The sequence below is a fragment of the Mytilus edulis genome, chromosome 4, assembly GCF_963676685.1.
Source record: "Mytilus edulis chromosome 4, xbMytEdul2.2, whole genome shotgun sequence".
In the NCBI taxonomy this organism is placed as follows: Eukaryota; Metazoa; Mollusca; class Bivalvia; order Mytilida; family Mytilidae; genus Mytilus; species Mytilus edulis.
In genome coordinates this window covers 86,091,493-86,111,383 of record NC_092347.1, presented here as the reverse complement: position 1 = coordinate 86,111,383, position 19,891 = coordinate 86,091,493, and the positions used below count along the sequence as shown (strand labels likewise).

The window sequence follows — 19,891 nt, the reverse complement described above, 5'->3', positions numbered from 1 at the left end:
ACCATAAGAATATTCCTGACAGGAATACATGAACGTGCTGTAGACAGACAATCTTGCATCAGAAAATCCTCTTACTTTCCCTACAACAATGATAAAGGCAGGCCAGGATTAGAAGTTGACCATCATTGACCAAATCAATATAAAGTGATGCCTTGTCAATAAAATTTGATTATGCAATGTCACGAAATTCTTGAGACATGTTTATGGCAGAAATGTCAACTGTTAATCAAGTTGTCCAATTCTTAGACAGAGTAACCTTATATATAAGTTTCCAAAATACTGATCTGCCATAGAATCTACTGCTGATAAAAAAAAATTTAAACCATAAAGTTTAAACCACATAAATGAACATAACTCATCGTAATGGATGGGGACAGAGACAAAATCCAATCTCAAATCATGCCCAAATGAACTAGTTGACTTTTCTGTCAATATTTAGGCATTGGTTTATACAGTCATTTAATATATCATGTATATAAAACTTGAAATAAACAAATCAAACTAATAAACTGCAAATTTTTTTAGACAATGAATGAAGGAGAGAAATAAAAAGAATAATCTAGTGTTTTTTATAAAGTCCATCACCAAACATTTGTTTTAATAACACACCATACCTTAGGTAATTCTTTTAGTACTTTTTTCCTTTCTTTCTCCTCTAGTAATAATTTTCCACCTCTGTTGTTGAATCGGTTTGGATCGTTAGCTTTCCTCTGAAAAAAATAAATCAATTGTGTCTTGGATTAGGGATGCAAGAACATTACCAAAGTCACAGAAGAATGCTGTGAAAAGCATGTTTCATATGTATTTTAAACTATCTAATGTACTTTTTGCAGAAAATAAACAAAAATTTAAATCTGGTATTCTTTGATTGTTCCATGTTAGGGTTTTCATTCCAATAAGTACTTGTTAACCATCGCCAAGTTTTTATTCTATTTTTATTTATTTATCTAAGAAATTTCAAGGCGACCAAATTTTCAGGGTGGCATCATGTATCAAATGTAAAATGATCGTTCTTCTCTATAATTTGTAGTTGTTCGTTACATCTTCAATTATCATTTTTTCATGCAATATTTTTGAAATATTAGATTGATTAAGGATGTATTTAGGTGATCTACGGTAAAATTAAATTAATCAAGAATTCAAAATTGATACTTTAAGCTGGAAGAGTATTGGAAAAGGATCAAACGAAGCTAAAAATATTGATAGGTCATGGAGCTCCTTTTGGAGATATTTGATTTATAAAATATGGCGGGAAAAGGCTGAATCGGACTTTTACCTTAATTTTGCATTGGGTATTATTTGGGTCTCAAATCAAAAGAAAGAAAATCAAGAATCTGCTTAAATTTTGTAAAATGACCTTTTATGAATTATAAAGTCTTATGTTAAAAGATAAATTGGTGTTATGGGGCAAAATATTTTTGAAAATATTGTATGAAAAACACCCAAGAGTCCGAACATTTGACACTTATTCCATTCCAAAACCTCACCGAAGTACATCCTTAAGCTCTTAATGAAGTTAAGGAAATATCTGATAAACAGTCATTATCACAAAAATCTGAATGATGACATATGAAACATATAAGGATAAGAGAATTATTCCTATTAGAGAGACATGAAAATGTCATTAGTAACGAAATATTTTAATTTGAAAAGATTTAGTTTAAGGGTTCATAAGTTGTTTTTAAGAAAACTGTTAGCAGCTGCCAGTAGTTCATCACCATTTTAATACCTGGATATGTTCTTGCAGAAAAGCCACTTAACAATAACTTCACTGGTCAATATTGCTTGCTTCAAACCTATTTGACTAGAGCTGTATATAATTTACTGGCACTTTTCGCTTAGTACTTTCTTTTTCTTCTTCAAGAACCGGTTTAATACATTATTTAATCTATCTATTAAAATCAAAGATAGATGTATAAGAAAACTGAGTTATAAAGTAATAAGGCCTTCATCCCAAGTCAAAAGGGACAATAAAGATGCTTTAATCACTATTGTTGATTTTCAATTTTTACCTCATGTTCTAACATCTTTTTGAATAGGTCAGCCCATTTACTTATATCTTCAAATAATTCATGATGTTTTTCATAGTATGTTTTCATTCTTAAGACTTCTTCATCATGTAGCTGTAACAATTCCTCTGTGAAATTTTCTGTAAAATTCAAATAATAATATATATTACGGATTACAAATGTGTCGTGGTTTGTGATTGGATAACACCACAGAGATTTCGGTATATATAAACTGACAGGGTATATACGACGTATTTTTTTGTTAAAAAACCTATACAATGTTTTAAATGCCAAAGCTACGGTCACATGCAGAACGAATGTTCTAATAAAGAAATATGTGTCCGTTGTGGTGGTGCACATACAACACCAAATTGTGATAAACCCCCCAAATGTATTAATTGTAATGGGGAACACCCAGCATCAAATAAAGACTGTCCCAAGAGGATTGAAAATATCAAAATCATAACAAAGGTCGCTAAAGAGAAGTGCAGTTATAAGGAAGCACGGACAGAAGTAAAGCATGAAATTAAAAAACAAGATATAGTTCACCGTCCTAAAACAAAATCTCCCCTTCCCAAAGAACACACAGAGATAGAAGATCTTTTAGTATTTATAGCCTTATTACTTAAGAAACTACCTGCTATTAAGGAAGAAAATGCCCAATTTATTTATATTACAGATTTAGTTAAAAAGGTTTTTGGGTTTGAAATACAACCACAAAATCTTACAAAACGATTTACTGAACTTATATAAGCAAATATTTGTTTTACAGGGTAAATTGTACAGAATATCTCTTTTAATAATGTATATATTATATTTGTATTTAAACCTAATATTAGTCATGGCAGCACATTTTACAGTACTGCACTGGAATTGCCAGGGTCTTAAAGCCCATGCACCAGAATTTTTATGGCACTTAGGGTCTGTTAAACATAGGCCTGACATTATTTGTTTACAAGAAACTTTTTGTTCAAATGAGTCCGATTTTATAGATATACAAGGATATATGTTAGCTGCCTTCTCCACGAGAGGTACAAAAAGAGGGGGGACGGCTATTTATTGTAAAAATGGTATTAACTTTACTAAGGTATCGTTAATCAGTAAATTAGAGATTTCAGCTATTAACATTATTTATAATAAGAAACGTTTATTGATTGTCAATATATACGATCCTCAATCTGATACAGTTCAGACAGATTATGATACTTTAATAAATCAATTTGATACTGAATTTATTTTATGTGGAGATTTTAATGCTCACCACAATTTATGGGGTAGTGAAAGAATAGACACAAAAGGTAGAGAATTGGCAAATTCCATTTTATATAATAATATTTGTTTATTAAATGAAGGATTAGGCACGCGCCTGAATCCTACTAACCTTAAAACTTCATGTATTGATTTAGCATTTTGTAGTTTGAATTTAGCTCACAGAATTCAGTGGTCAGTTGACCAAAATAGTACTTTTAATAGTGATCACTTTTCTATATCACTTAAAATAGATATCAAAGTTATCAATAGTGAAGAAAACAAAAGTTTTAAATGGAATTTTAAGAAAGCTGATTGGAAGAATTTTTCCAAAGCTTGTAATGAGAGAATTTCAGATAATTATATTTCTGATAATATTGAAAATTCTAATACTAGATTAACTACTGAGCTTATTGATATTGCAACTCAGTTTATTCCCATTAAAAAATTTAGAAATAAAACGAAACCTTGTGTGCCATGGTGGTCTGACCAATGCACCAAAGCGATAAAGGAAAGAAATAAGGCTAGAAACAAAGCTAGACATACAGGAAAGGGGCATGACTTTATTATTTATAAGGAAAAAAACAAAATTAGTCAAAAAGTTTTACAGGATACACAAGATATATATTGGAAAAATTATTGTAACACATTGAATGACAATTCCAACATTTCAGATTTATGGTATAATATTAAAAAAATGCTTGGCAAAATAAGCAGCAAAAAAGAGATACCAGCTCTTAGAGCATGTGGTCACTTTTTAACTAATACTATTGATAAAGCAAACTATTTTGCTAAAAAATTTGTAGAAGTTAGTAGTTCTAACAACTATGATAATGAATTTAAAAAACATAAATCTACTGTTGAAGAGCAGGAAATTAACACGTTTCTTAAATATTATAAAGAAAATCAAGATTGTTTTAACGAAAAATTCACTTTACAGGAATTTAAAGATGCAATTTCAGATACAAACGATAGTTCACCTGGTAAAGATAAAACAAGTTATATTATGTTCAGACATTTGAGCGACAAAACTTTAAACATTTTCTTGCTATTTTTAAATAAAATATGGTTTTTACAGGAGATTCCTAAAGACTGGAAGCATTCTGTGGTCATCCCATGTTTAAAACAAGGAAAAGATTCAAGTGATCCTTTGTCTTATAGGCCTATAGCTTTGACCTCTAATTTTAATAAAATTATGGAAAAGATGGTAAATAACCGATTAAGATGGTTTTTAGAAAAAAATAATTTATATAATCCAAACCAAAGTGGATTTCGAAAAAATAAAAATACGTTGCAGCAATGCATTAGACTCGATAACGAAATACATAAAACTTTTGCTAAGAAATATATTACTGTTGGCGTTTTCATAGATTTTCAGAAGGCTTTTGATATGCTATGGAAACACGGATTATTAAAGAAAATGGTTAATTTTGGTATTAAAGGAAATTTACTAGCTTATGTCAATAATTATTTATCATCAAGAACTCTACAAGTTAAAATAAATAATACTTTTTCAGAAACTTATTTTGTTGAAAATGGTACCCCACAAGGGAGTTGTATAAGTCCCACTTTATTTGATATTATGGTTAATGATTTATCAACATGTTTACAAAACTGTGAGATTTCACAATTTGCAGATGACGGTGCTATATGGAAATCAGGTTCATGTATTAAGTTCTTACAGAAAAAAATCCAACTAGACTTGGATAATATTTGTAAATGGTGCTCTACATGGGGCTTTAAAATTTCGCCAAGTAAAACTGTTGCTATGATATTTACAAGAAGAAACAATATAAATATATCTTTACAACTTGGTAATCACACATTAGAAATAGTTAAAGAAATTAAATTTTTAGGATTAATTTTTGACAGAAATTTAACTTGGCATAACCATATCCAAAATTTACAAACAAAATGTCTAAAAGTTATTAACTGTATGAGAGTACTTACAGGAACAAGATGGGGCGCAACCAGTAATACTCTTAGAACTATTTATATTTCTTTGATTAGATCAAAACTTGATTATGGATGTGAAATTTATAATTCAGCTTCTTTTAGCAATAAAAAATGTCTAGACAAAATTCAAAATCAGGCATTACGTATATGTACCGGTTCAATGAGATCAGCTTCCTTGAAAGCTTTGCAAGTCGAAATGGGAGATCCGCCTTTAGAAATAAGAAGACAAAGTCTAATAGCAAAAGCTTTTTTAAATATGACTAGTTTTGATAACTTACACCCGGCAAAAGCCGCTGTTAATGACACTTTTATTTTTGATTATTACTCAAAAAACGTTAAACGAAAACCTTTTTCAATAACTGCAAGAGATTTCCTTGCTCAAAATAATTTTTCTACAGAATGTATTTATAATTATTCAGAATGTCCATGTCCACCATGGCATATTGAAAAATCACTGGTTAAAACGCAACTTCATGATAAAATAAGTAAAAAGGATCTACCACATTTGATTAAAAGTGAAGCCGAAATATTAATTGACTCAGAATATTCAAAACATTTGCAAATATTTACAGATGGATCTAAAGACCCACATGGTAATACAAGTTGTGCATATGTTGTTCCAGAACTTAAAATTAAAAAAGGTTTTAAATTACCAAACTACATTTCTATTTTTATGTCAGAATTAATGGCAATATTTGTCAGTCTTTTATGGCTAGAAGATTTTAGACCTATTAAAACTGTAATTTTTGTAGATTCTCTGTCAGCTCTTCAAGCCATCAGAGCTCCTATTTTTAAAGTAAAGAATCAAATTTTATACGATATTCATTTAATTTTGAATTCACTTAAAAAGGGGGGATCAGAAATTATATTTGAATGGATACCAAGTCATGTTGGAGTAATGGGCAACGAAAGTGCAGATTTACAAGCAAAAAACGCACTTAATTTAGACAACTGTATAGATATTATACCTCTCTTTAAAGAAGATATTAAAACTGTCTGTAAAAAATTTCTGAAAAATTCATGGCAACAAGATTGGGAGACAAACAAAGATAGGTCATTATTTAAAATTATTGATAAAGTAAATTTTCAAATTATTATTCCAAAATTAACAAGAGAGAAAGAAGTACTACTCTTCAAATTAAGAACAGGATATATTGGGCTAAATAAGCACCTGAATAAAATTGGAGTAGTAACCTCTAATCTATGTATAAACTGTAACCAGATCGAAAGTGTAGAGCATTATATGTTAAATTGTAAATTATTCAATTTAGAAAGAAAAATTTTATTTGAAAAACTAAAAAAATCAAACGTTACTGATTTTTCACTAAAATCTACTAAAAGGTTATAATTTTGCACCCATTTATGAATATGTGTTGAGTACCAAAAGACTACATTATGTCAACAATACGTAACAATTTTTTTATTTTTTATTTTTTTTTATTTTTTTTTATTTTATTATGTTCTATCTGAACTAAAATCAAATGCTGTATTTTTTTACCTTTTACATATAATTCAAATAAAAAAATAGGGGTCTACCTATATTAGGGAGAATTTATTTTCTGCCCCAGGATAAAAATTGTTAAATTTGTTAATGAATACTTTTAATAGTTAAAGACTTTTTATCATGCTATATTCATCTACATCAAAACACCAGAATAGCTACCTTCCCTATATATCTTCAAACTTTCAACTAGACCTCGATTAAGAATTCACTACTTACGTAGCACTACATAGTTAATTTTCATTTCATTCATTTTCATATTTAAGCTGCTCAATTTATTACACCTTTTTTCATTATAATTCATGATAAGTCATCGACACAACATATAGACAAGTAGATTAGCGGTGCCAACCAGTGGTCACCCCCTGACATGGTAGTCGTGATATACAGGGTATGAAATTATGTAAAATATTTAACCAGATTGTCGTGTATGTAGCTTGTTTAACAATGGCGTCAGCACAAGTACATCGCATGTACTTACTGGAATCCTTGAGCATCCTAGTATATTAATATAGAAGCATATAAAGTCCAGTATTTTATTATAGAAATAAGTTAACATATTTTTCTTTTTATATATATATATATACATGTATATATACAATTTGGCATTTTTGGGGGGGTATATCATGAAACAGTTTTTTGCATTTCGGGGTCTGGACAGTGGCGTGTCCTCTGCCTGACTGATCATCAGACAGAGAACAGGTCAGTGTCTGGTTCCAGTTTGCAACTAACCTACACTACCATGGTTAGTACCTCCGTGAGATAGTGCGTATACACGATTCTCACGGGACCACTGGCTGGGGCAACTGATCGAAACTTAAGTCGAATATTTCAAAAGCAAGTTAGTAACATCTGTTTAAAAAAAAAAAAAAAATGAGCGACACACTTTAGGTCCTTTTAAAACTCACAACAAAAGAAAAAAAAAAAAAAACCAAACAAACATTAAGTACATTCTTTTTTTTTTGTTTTGTCAAAAAACAACATTAGGAACATGTAGGGCGCAATTTCCAGTAGGAAAGCCGTCCTTAAAACCCCCAAAGAAGAAGAAGACGACGTATTTATCCCCAATTGGACCAGTTACTATGTGACGTAGTCAAAAGCTATACAGAACACTAAGGAATGTCAGAGGCTCACAGAGTGAAAATAATGACGTGCTTCAGTCAACAATACATTTTTAATACAAAATCACACAATATACATTTTTAATACTTAAATTTAATGTTAAAAGTGTTATCATAAATTATTACATACACGATGTATCAAACATATTTTGTGCTAATAAGAACACAGCTTTGCTTACAAGTAAAAATAAGGATTTCATACTATTGTTGAATTTTACAAGTTGAATAGACTAACAAACCTGATTTGAAAGCAGTGAAAGCCCTCTTCTGTTGTTGACTATAGTAACATTTGTCCCACCATTCTGTTAGTTCTTTCCTCAAGCCTTCTACAAATCTTTGTATATTTTGAAACTTTAATTTCTCACATCGACTGATTTCTTCTTTCAACTGAAAAATATATTCATGTCTCAATTTGTTTTGTCTTTCAAATTCAGTATATCATTATTAATCACATAATTATTGAGAAGCAGAATCTAAGACATTTTTCTTGTCATTTTTTAAAATACATATAGGAAAAGATCTGGCAATTTGATATAACATTTTTATTTTTATACATCATTGGCGTATCCAGTGGGGTTCTGGGTTAGGAACCCTCCTTTTTCTGGCCGATCAATGCATTTGCATGGGGACATAAATGTATAGCTGGAACCCCCATTTATCCTGGGTTGGGAACCCCCTCCCCCCTTTTTAATAAACAGCTGTGCCATGAGCGCATGATACGCCCGACGTCTTGTGTGGAAGTTTTATGCAATAATCATAAATAGTTTCTGAGGAAGTTTTAAGCAATAACCATTTATTGTTTTTGAGACACGGCAGGACATGTGAAACCCCCCCCACCCTGTTTTTTTTTTATAAATATCACTAAAATAAAATTTTGAATCAAACCAAAAAGTATAGAGATCTTTAGATTAATATAACAAAGAAGTGTGTAAAGTTTTAAGCAATGATCATAAATCGTTTTTGAGATACGGCACGACATGTAAAAAAAACCTCCCCCTTTTTTACAAAATACTCAATAACTCAAAAATGAAATTTTGAATCATCACCAAAAAGTATACAGATCTTTAGATTAATATAACAAAGAAGTGTGTAAAGTTTTAAGCATTAATCATAAATCGTTTTTGAGATACGACGTGACATGTAAAAAACCCTCCCCCTTTTTTACAAAATACTCAAAAACGAAATTTTGAATCATCACCAAAAAGTAAAGTGATATTAAGATTAATATAACTAAGAAGCGTGTAAAATTTAAAGCAATAATCAAGAAACGTTTTTGAGATACGGTGCGACATGTGAAAAAAAACACACCCCTGTTTTAGTAACAAAGTGCCGTAACTCAAAAAGTTTAAATCTTATTTTCACCAAAAAGTATACACATCATTTGACCATCATAATTAACAACTATAATAAGTTTCATGAAATTTGGATAAGTCGTTCTCAAGTTACGGTGCGACATGTTTACGCCGGACAGACGGACGGACAGACAGAGAGACAGACAGACAGACAGACACCGGACATTTGTATACCATAATACGTCCCGTCAAAATTTTGACAGGTGTATAAAAATGACTGGATCTGCCCCTGTACATAGATTGTAATTTGATTCTGAAAATCAGATGTGGTTTGAAATATACTGGTTTTAAGGACAACCAAGCCACAAACCATACTCTCCCTTTTACAAGGTACATATGCCTGACAATTGCATAAGGCACAAAATGAAACAAAAGGCAAATTGATGATCATAATATTTTAACAAACATTCAAAGTAGCATTGTGGGCTATCAACAACATCTACCTTTCATGTTTAAAAAGAGGTCAAATCCCCATTCCAAATAGTGTGAGCCCTGTTGAAATACACATATGTTCACTTGTCTTCTTTGCCACACCTTTCCATACATGTAAAGACAAAAAAAGCCTGTTTTATAACCCCCCCTTAAAAATAACTTGCACAATATTCAATTTTGAACATTTTGATATGAATTTTTCACTTAATATACAATTCACACACACTCAAAAATTAATACTTACAGCTTTAACAACAGGTTCTTTAACACTAGTTTTTCCTTTAGAAAAATTAGCTCTTTCACTTTCTCCTATATCTAGCCTGTCCCATAATACATGTAATTTGTTCCATAATTGATCTACTTTGATTTTCATTTCTTCTTTCTCTTCCTCTAACTGAAAAAACGACATGACATCAGAAAAAAGTTCTTACAAACATGATTTTAATAACAAATAAATATACAAGAAACATATAACTTTACAAATAACTAGATAATTATAGATTATCGCTATTTTACCTATGACGACATTGTCAATTTCATGTCAATTTCGTTAGCAACGCCACATGCCTGCTTAGTTTCTAGTGATAATTTTCCATCTCAAGCAAGTAGCATGGTATGAAAAGTTATCACAAAAAAAGATCAAAGAAAAAGTGCACAAAATAGCGATAATTACTATAGCAAATTAAAATGATTGATAAAATAATGATCCACTAAAGCAGTTTGTATCAAATGTTAAAGCTTCCAAAAGCCTTTGCAAACAAGGTTGGCTGCCAGCATAACAGATAAACAAAGGTAAGCAGGTACTTTTTTCGATGTTGTATCAAAGCATGAATTTGTCTCAGATACATTAATTTATTTTCTAGAACTAGCTTTCAGTAACTTTCAGTAAAACAGTTTTGTATGTCTCAGTCAACAACTGTTGAAAGAGAATTATTTATTATGAGGATAATGCATTTAATGAGTTTATTCACCTATTCATAAAGTTATTCATGTTGTCATCATCATAAACACAAAGTTTGACTTGTTTTTATTTCTTGAGATCTAAAAAATTTGAATAATCACGATCATCCATTGAAAACAGTTGATTTCTTGTCTATCACATCTTCATCTTTTTTTACCTTTCACATTTGTTTTACTTACAGCTCCATTTATAGCTGAACTGTCGAATTACATACCTCTACTTTCAAAACTTTTAAAGCTTTCATATTTTCTGTGGAGAGCTGGAATGTGGAATCTGATTCACAAACAACATCACGGGCAAATTCTGTTTCGGGAGATTTTTCCATTTCTGAGAATAGCTTTATAATTTCTTTTTTTGAATTGACAAATTCATGGAATCTTTTATCCTGAAAATAAAATGAAAAATTTATTTGATGATTGTTGCTTGCAATGTCAGATACCAAATACTCAATGCAGGAATACTTTTCATGATTCAGTATATATATATATAATGATAAAACCAAAACATAAGTCCATATGGCATAAACTACACCTGATAAAAGATTATAGTTCATTTTTTTTTTACCTTTTCTATTTTCAATGAAGCAACATGATTTTCCAAAGCTTGGAGCTGTTCTAAAGTAGGAGTACTCCCTGAAGGAATGTAATATGGTGTTAAACACATTATATCACAGAGGTGCTGATCTTGGTCTTTGAAATGGTTGAATTTTCTGAATCTCTCAGCTTTTTCATTAGAAAGTGTTTCCATTCTCATTTTCAAGTCTTTTTCTGTCTGTAGCATTGAATATGATTTCTTGAACTGAAACATATGCAAAAATAAAATAAACATAAGTATATAAATATTTGAGGAGAACAAATCAGTTACTTTATCCATCATGTCCATTACAACATTTCTTTTAGTTGTATTTTCTAGGAACATTTTTAATCAGCTACTGACCAAGATTATTACTGACATGTTGTTGGTTCTTCTTTCTGCCGTCTTCATGCTGAAGCACAGATCCAGCAGCCAAGGTTTGTAAAATTTCATTAGTGCCTGTAAAAATCATCTCTACAAGCCAACAAAATCTACCTAAAATTTTCCAAAATGAGCTCCAGGCCTGAGATTTAAAGTTTATCATGAAGGCTGTTACTGTCAACCAATTTTATGTTTGTAACAACAATTTTAAACCATTGTCTTCTCAATATTTTTTATTGTCACATAACAAAACTTTGTATAGCATATATCATATAGTACTTTTTTAAATCTAGAAACAAGAGTGCACTGTGCAGATACATTTTTATTGGCTAATTCCAGTTGCATTACATGTACATGTATGTTGCATTTGAAAAGGAATTACTGGTAACTGCATTACAGTGGATGTTTTTAAACATGATAATTTTTATTCTTATTTTTACATTTAAATGTGTTATTTCATTATGTTCTTAACCTCTAATTATGATATAATACAGTAATATAAAATATAAAGATTGAATGTTATGTGTAAATCTATATACATGTATAAACATTTTGGAATGATAATTATACCTGATAATCAGGATAGGACATATCTTCACATAATTCTCTGACTTCTTTACTATATTTTTCTATTCTGGTTCTGATTTGACTCCTCAACATTTCTTCCTCTTGAACCATTTCCTCCAGTAGGTTGCGGAGATGTTCAACAACAGTCTCTGAGCGTTGCTTTTGTTGAGACTCACATATTCCAATATCAAGCCAAATGTTATGGAACTTTTGCATGGATGACTCCAGACATTTTGCAAGTTCATCTCTTAACTGGCTGCAAACATAGAATAGTCTATCATAAACTAACATAAGCAGAAAAGTGAATATGATCATGATTTTTTTAACACACAAAATTTGAAAACATTATGTGAACATTAACATTAATAAACAAGGCAGGTTAAACTACATTGTTTAAATCAATCAAACTATAGGTATCAGGTCCTTTCGCGCCCAATACACTTTTGCACCTCGCACGTTCGCACCCAAGGTCTGTTCACACTCCACACATTCGCCCTCAATTTCAATTCAAATTCCAGTTGAATAATTGGAAAATCATGATTGTTGTTTTAAATTGCTTTGGTGTAAATATTGAATGTAATTAACTTGGTACGAGTAAAACATTGATTTTAAATGAATAACACAAAAGACAATTGTTTTTTAACAGCTTGGTTCCTTTGATCTGAAACAATGAAACAATAAAATATAGCAGTACAATATTATAACCAAAACATGATAAAATTTATTCAACACACAAAAAAAAAAACGTAGTCAGAATCTCACTTTATTTTGAAACAAATCAATGAAACAAAGTTATAGCAATACACTAACCAAAACATGATTAAGAGTTATTCAACACAAAATAAAATGTTGACAGAATCCCACTTTATTTAGAAAGGATTATTATTTGTTTTACCAATATACTTTCCAAATCTTAATTAAGATTTATTCAACACAAAAACAAAATGCTGTCTCACTTTATTTTGAGACAATTACAACAAATATACTTATAAGAATACAATTGCCAAAACTTGATTACAAAGTTATTAACCACAAAACCAATTAAAATTGGACGCGAACATGTAGGGTGCGAACATGTAAGGTGCGAAAGTGAAAGGGGCGAACATGAGTGGGTGCGAACGTGAATGGGCGCGAACGGACCCGGATTCAAACTATAGAGCATGATAATTACAGTGTTCCAGCTAGGCCGTTTTCAGAGGGCGCGGCGCCCGCCCTTTTCCAAGTGGCGCCCTGTGCCCTTTTTACAGTTTCCAGGGCGCCCTGCCTTTTTTCAAGATCGATTGCATATTAATTTGCGTATTGATATGATACGCTAATTACTAAATTTTACCTGGGGAAAAGATTATGACTTTGGTTACAACTGGTGTCATAATCTGTTGTTATAGGTAATCCGTTTATCGGATGGGTCATTAATGATCATCAACATTAATTCGTTCAAATAGAATCGGTCAGTCGGCAATTATCTTTGAAGAAATGTGCATACAACAACTTGGGCACAATTTGCGATGTTTACCGTAGTTTCATGGAAGAAACGTAATGACAGAAAGTTGGAAAACCATTATAAACTCGTAGAAGACATTGTTTTACTTGTTTTCTGTAAAATAAACAGAAAATTCAGACGTATTTGTCATTGACTGCCTTCATTTTTGATACGAAAATAACAAAATCGGCCGCCATATTGTGATCATATTTACGTACTGTTTATAATCCTCCAAAGAAGGAGCACACCCGAATAAAGAAAGATAACTCAATCTGATTTTTTTCCTAGCATTGAGTAACCCATTTACATATTCTAAAATGTGTCTCCATACTTCTTGCTTAAGAATATATATGTTTAGGTATTTATCTTGAGTTATGGGAAAAGTTAAAGAGGGTCTTAGTAGCAGTGTTGGTAGGGTGCCTTGGTCATCTTTTTCTGTATTCTTTATTTTTGATACTATTTTTCACTGTTGCTTTAATTTATATCCTAAAATTGTGAATTTACTGAGCACAGCTGTTTTGTGCTGTATTGCCATCAAGCACAGCAGGGGTAGAAAGGTGAAACTGGTAAAATGTGGTAGACCATAGAAACAGTATTAAACAGATCTCCTTTCAAAACATACTGCATATAAAGTTCAACTGTGCCAAGCAATGATAAAAAAACTTGTGTGACAAGCTGCTTGACAAGTTTTTCAGCCTTAAAAGTAGAAAGATAGAGTTCTATATGGGCTAAAGATGTTGTTCTTGTATAACCTGTGATTCAACGAATAAACACAAATGTTTGATTAACATCTTTTATTAAAATATACCCTTTTCATATTATCATATCGCGCGTTAAATGCCCTTTTCAGGATTGGCACCCTGCATTTTTGAAAACCTAGCTGGAACACTGAATTATATTGCACTCCAAATTTTAGCTTGGATTTAATCCTGACAGTCCCACATGTACAGTAAGCAACAGCTACAAAATGATCTAAAGGAATACTCCGCTAGCACAGCTAATGAAGGGTGTTTATATCAGTTTTCACCTTAAAAATAATATATCTACTAATGCAAGATATAGGAAAGCATTCCTACATCATTGATCAAAAGGAATTATAGTCTGAGATAACTGTACATATGGTATCCGACGAATCCGGGTCTGTTCGCGCCCAATTGCGTTCGCACCCATCCACATTCGCCCCCATTCACTTTCGCACCCCACATGTTCGCACCCAAATTTTGCGAAAAGTCCGTTCGCACCCCACACGTTCGCACCCAATTTTACTGATTTTTTGTAGGTGTATTGGTATAAATATATATGCCATTGTTTCTAAATAATTCGAGATACTGACAAATGTATTGAAATAATTTGTTTTTCACTGTTTCTAGTCAATTAAGTGCGAATCTGACAACATGTTGAACAAATGGTATGCATGGTAAGTGTATTGCTATAATTATTTTTTTTTCAAAATATAGTAACACACATGAGATCAAAGGAGCCAAGCTGTTAAAAACAATTTTCTTTCGTGTTTTTTATTTAAAATCTTGAAAGTTTTACTCATACCAAGCTAAATACATGCAGTATTTACATCAAAGCAATTTAAAACAACAATCATGATTTATCAACAGTAAACAATAACACCAAATTAGGCTGTGTATAAATACCAATTAGCAATAATCATACATAATCATACATAATCAACATTTAATAATTAATCATCAAATTAATAAAAAAAAAAAATTCTTTTCGATAAATTCTCAAAATTTATTCAAATAGAATACAATTATTTGTTATATTCATATAAATACTTTCTAATAATTTAACTAAAATTTTATTAAAAATTGGGCGCGAACATGTAGGGTGTGAACGGACGTGGGGGGGGGGGGGGGGGGGGAAATGTGAGGTGCGAACGTGGAGGGTGCGAAACTGTATTGGGTGCGAACGGACCTGATACCATATCCGACAGCTATTATATATCTGGAACTAAAGTCAAGAACTACTGACATAATACTACATGTATGTTATTACTCTGCATACTTAAATACACCATATAATGGCATATTGTTATTTGGATATCTGTTTTGCTACAGTACATTCCTTCGATTATCATAATAATTAGTTTTCCATCGTCATGATCGTGGCGTCAGATATTTTCTATTTTAAGACATCATAAAATTTTACTACAGGAAATTTTGTGATGTCCAGTAATAGGGACAATTAGCGATAAGGTGTATTTATTTACCATTGGGAATAAGTTGTAAGTGAATACAAAGTTAATTCTGTTTGTCAATAAGTTTAATATGCTCGTAGTCTCAGATGAGAATAAAGGGGAAAATTTGTTAATTTGGGGATAAGAATAAGGTATTGTCCTATTAAAGTGGAACTATTATGCATAATTCAATTGATTGCATGCATAATATTGAAAAATTAGGTAAAGGTAAAGGGTTGTACAGGCTGGCAAGTGTCAGCAAAGCCACAGCCTGCACAGGCAGTCGACTTTCAACGCGATCACAAGTCTAAAATATGATTTCTTCTTCTTCTTTAGGTTTCTAGCGATCCTTCAATTATTGAAGATTATTCGCCGGGCGTCGACTATAAAATTTATAATTTACACTAATTTAGCAACAAAAAATCAAAAATAACAAAATCAAAAAATCAACATAACGTATGTACATTTGAAAAAAATTGATTGTGATAAAACTATATACATTTGATAACAGAATAGTTAGGGATAGAATATGGGGATGAGAGCAGATTCTGAGATCATACTCTTGAATCCCTCTACTGTACTGCATGATACTATTTGTTGTGGCAGATGATTCCAATTTATAACTGTTCGTGGATAAAATGAGTATTTATAACTGTCTTTAGATGTTTGTATTTGCCTAAATGAGTGTGGATTGCTATGTCTGGTTCTATTGTCAAGTGGGATCAAAAGATTATGTGTAGGAACTGCAACAATTTCATGAATAATTTTGTAGAAGAAAACAAGTCTGTATCGTACACGCCTAATTTCGAGTGGGTACCAATTTAGGTCTGTCATCATTTCAGTAACTGAGCTGGTGTTATGGAAGCGGTTGCATGAGAAGCGTGCTGCTCTTCTCTGAACCTTTTCAATTTGTAGAGTTTGTTGTTTTTGATGTGGGTTCCAAATTGTTGAGCAGTACTCTAATTTTGGTCGGACAAGAGCTTTATATGCATGAGCTTTAACTTTCGGTGATGCTATTTTTAGGTTTCTACGAATAAATCCAAGGGACTGGTTTGCTTTTGATGTCATGTTATCTATATGTTTGTCCCATTTTAAATTTGATTGAAGAGTTAGGCCTAAATATTTTGTAGAGTCAACTTTTTCTAAAGAGTGATTGTGTAATTTATAGGTAAAGTCTAAAGGTTTGCGTTTTTGGGTTACACTGAGAATGTTGCACTTATCAGGGTGAAAATGCATGAGCCAGTCCTGCTCCCACCTGCCGGCCGCTTCTAAGTCAGACTGTAATTTAAATGTGTCATCTGTTTTTTTAATTTCCCTATAAATAATGCTGTCATCTGCAAACAATCTTAATGTACTGTGTTCAATATATTCTGCCAAATCATTAATGAAGATTAAAAATAAAATTGGACCAAGCACTGTGCCTTGAGGTACCCCAGATGTTATAGGAATTTTGTTTGATGTTTCACCTTCAAGGACTACTGTTTGTGTTCTGTTTGTTAAGAAATCTTGAATCCAATAATATGCATTACAATTTATACCATAGAAACCAATTTTATACATGAGGTGGTGGTGTGAAACTTTATCAAATGCTTTTGCAAAATCCATTATTATGATGTCTATTTGGATGTTTTTATTATTTGAATTTGCAAGATCTTGAATAAATGATATAAGCTGAGTTTCACAGGAGCGGGAGGATCGAAAACCATGTTGTAATTCATATAGTATTTTATTTTTTTCCAGATGTTTCATAATGCTACTAGCTACAACATGTTCTAATAGTTTGCAGCAGATGCAAGTCAATGATATTGGGCGATAGTTTATGGGATCGTGTTTGTCGCCTTTTTTAAATGCTGGACATACACTTGCGTGACGCCAGTCATCTGGGATCTTTCCAGAGTTCAGTGATGTTTGAAATATGATGGATAAGATGGGAGAGATAGATGATTTACACTCTTTTAAAATTTTACCATGGATGAGATCAGGCCCAGCTGCTTTGTTGATGTTAATGTTATTTAGAAGTTTTTCTATGCCGTGTTTTTGTATCTTAATATCAGGCATCTGTGGATGTTTACTGACGCCCTTGTCTGGTATTGGGTCATCTGTTACAGGTGTAAATGCTTTTTCGAACTGTTCATTTAAAATATTAGCTTTTGCTTTCGAGTCAGATGTTAGTGAGCCCTCTTTTCGGAGTGGTGGTATGTTTGAGCTTTCAGACTTTTGTGTTTTTATGTAACTGAACAGATTTTTTGGGAAGCTCTTTGATATCGTTGTAGGGTTTTCATCAACTGGTATCCCACATATCATATTTTCAATATAATTCCAATAAGATGTTCTTTGTTGTTTTTGTATATCATGTTTCAATTTTTTAAGTTGGTCTAGTTTCCCTTTGCCTTTTAATTTGTACTTTTGATATTTTTTCTTGTACTTTTTCATTTGCCGTCTAATACTGTCTGTTATCCAAGGTAAATTTTTACTATTTCTCATCATTTTCTGTGGTATGTTCTCAGTGATAGTGTTTTGTAATGAGTTTTTGAATATTAACCAAAGTGTGTTTGTATCTTCACTATCTTTTTTATGTATGATCTTTTGATATATTTTGTCTATATCCTCTTTTATTTTTTGCCAATTTGCATTTTTATATTTATATACTTTCCGTGGCTTGGTTTGGCATCTTTTTAGTGATAGTAAACATTCTAAATATACAATATCATGGTCTGCCTCCCCTAGTGGTGGTATGGTTTCAGTTTTTTCAATGATGGCTGGATAATTTGTTAACACAAGATCTAAAATTTTATCATTTCGAGTTGGTATGTTTACAACTTGTGCTAATGAATGGTCATTTATCATATCTAAAAATTGTTGATGTTGTTTTTGGTTTGGTTTTCCAGGGATGACACTTGTTGTTTCCCAATTGATGTTTCCTAAATTAAAGTCCCCACCAATAATTATGGCTGACTTTGAGTTTACATTTATTCTACTTATGGATTCATTTAGTAAATCTAAAGATGTATCATCATCTGGCTGGGGTCGATAATAAGCACATATATAACATTTACGTGCATTTGATATCAATAATTCTACCCATATCATTTCACATCCTGTGTCTAGTTCTTTGATTTCTGTACATAAATAATTATTTGATATAGCTATGAGTACACCTCCATGACATTGTCCTTTTTTATTTGGTGGTCTATCTTTTCTAAATACTGTGTAATGATCTTTTGAAAAATATTCATAAGATGATGTTTTAGAGTCTAACCAGGTTTCAGTGCCAATTATAATATCAGGCTGTGTGGTATCAATCAAAATATCAACTTCTGGTTTTTTGTTCTTAATAGACTGGAAGTTAATGTTTACTATTTTTAAAGGTCTGAGTAACTTATTTTGAGTATTTATACCTTTTTTGTTTTGTTTTCTGATGTCCTTTTGTGATTGATCTTGGATTCATATTTACATTTTATAATACTAGTGGAATGATTAAACGTGTGTGTGATGTACAACTTACGATGGGGATGACATTTTTGCTCAAAAATTACATTCGACGATATTCAAAACATATTTCAATGGCGCTTCTTGGTTTAAATTCGCTTTTTATGTTACGGTGTTTTTGATTGGCCCATCAAGTTGATTCGACAACAGCGATTAGTCAAACTAAGGGAAGTAATTTAAGAAACTGGTTTCTTAAAATCTAAAGAAAAGTTACCAGTCTCACTCGGAGTTCAATCGTAAATACTCGGCCTGTTCCGACACGCCTGCATTGCAACCGGAACTACTCGGCCTTTCTGGTTGCACGAAGTTATTGTGCTGCATAGCGAGAATGGCCGAGTAGTTTCGATTGGCCTACATTGCGTAGCGAGTTGTTACGATTAATTCGGAGTTTATATGTGGGTCTGGCTGGGGTCTGCATAATAATGGCCAAAATAACATAGTTAGAAAAATGAAAAAAAAATAAAGGGTGCAGAAATAGAAAGTAAAAAGATAGAAAGTAAAAAAGAAATAAAAGAAATTGTAAGCATGATTACCGCAGTCTCCTTTTTATAACAGGCTATCGTGGGCCTCATCATATTCAGATATAATTTAATTTTGGATGAAACGTGTCTTCTGATTGGCTTACGTCGT

At 31.6% G+C, this 19,891-nt stretch overlaps 1 protein-coding gene across 3 annotated transcripts in view; it reads right to left on the bottom strand.

Annotated features, from left to right (window-relative positions):
* The window catches only part of LOC139520857 (protein regulator of cytokinesis 1-like), a 28,366-nt gene extending 8,957 nt beyond the window's left edge, over positions 1–19,409 (bottom strand). For all 3 annotated transcript variants that reach the window (XM_071313856.1, XM_071313857.1, XM_071313858.1), the window contains exons 1-8: positions 19,278–19,409; positions 12,105–12,357; positions 11,145–11,378; positions 10,795–10,965; positions 9,864–10,013; positions 8,075–8,222; positions 2,013–2,149; positions 615–710 (exon numbers count right to left, since the gene is read on the bottom strand). In XM_071313856.1, coding sequence (XP_071169957.1) covers positions 615–710; positions 2,013–2,149; positions 8,075–8,222; positions 9,864–10,013; positions 10,795–10,965; positions 11,145–11,378; positions 12,105–12,357; positions 19,278–19,291 — 1,203 coding nt within the window. In that variant the 5' untranslated portion in view covers positions 19,292–19,409. The remainder of the gene's footprint in view (positions 1–614; positions 711–2,012; positions 2,150–8,074; positions 8,223–9,863; positions 10,014–10,794; positions 10,966–11,144; positions 11,379–12,104; positions 12,358–19,277) is intronic.
* Positions 19,410–19,891: the final 482 nt, after the last annotated feature.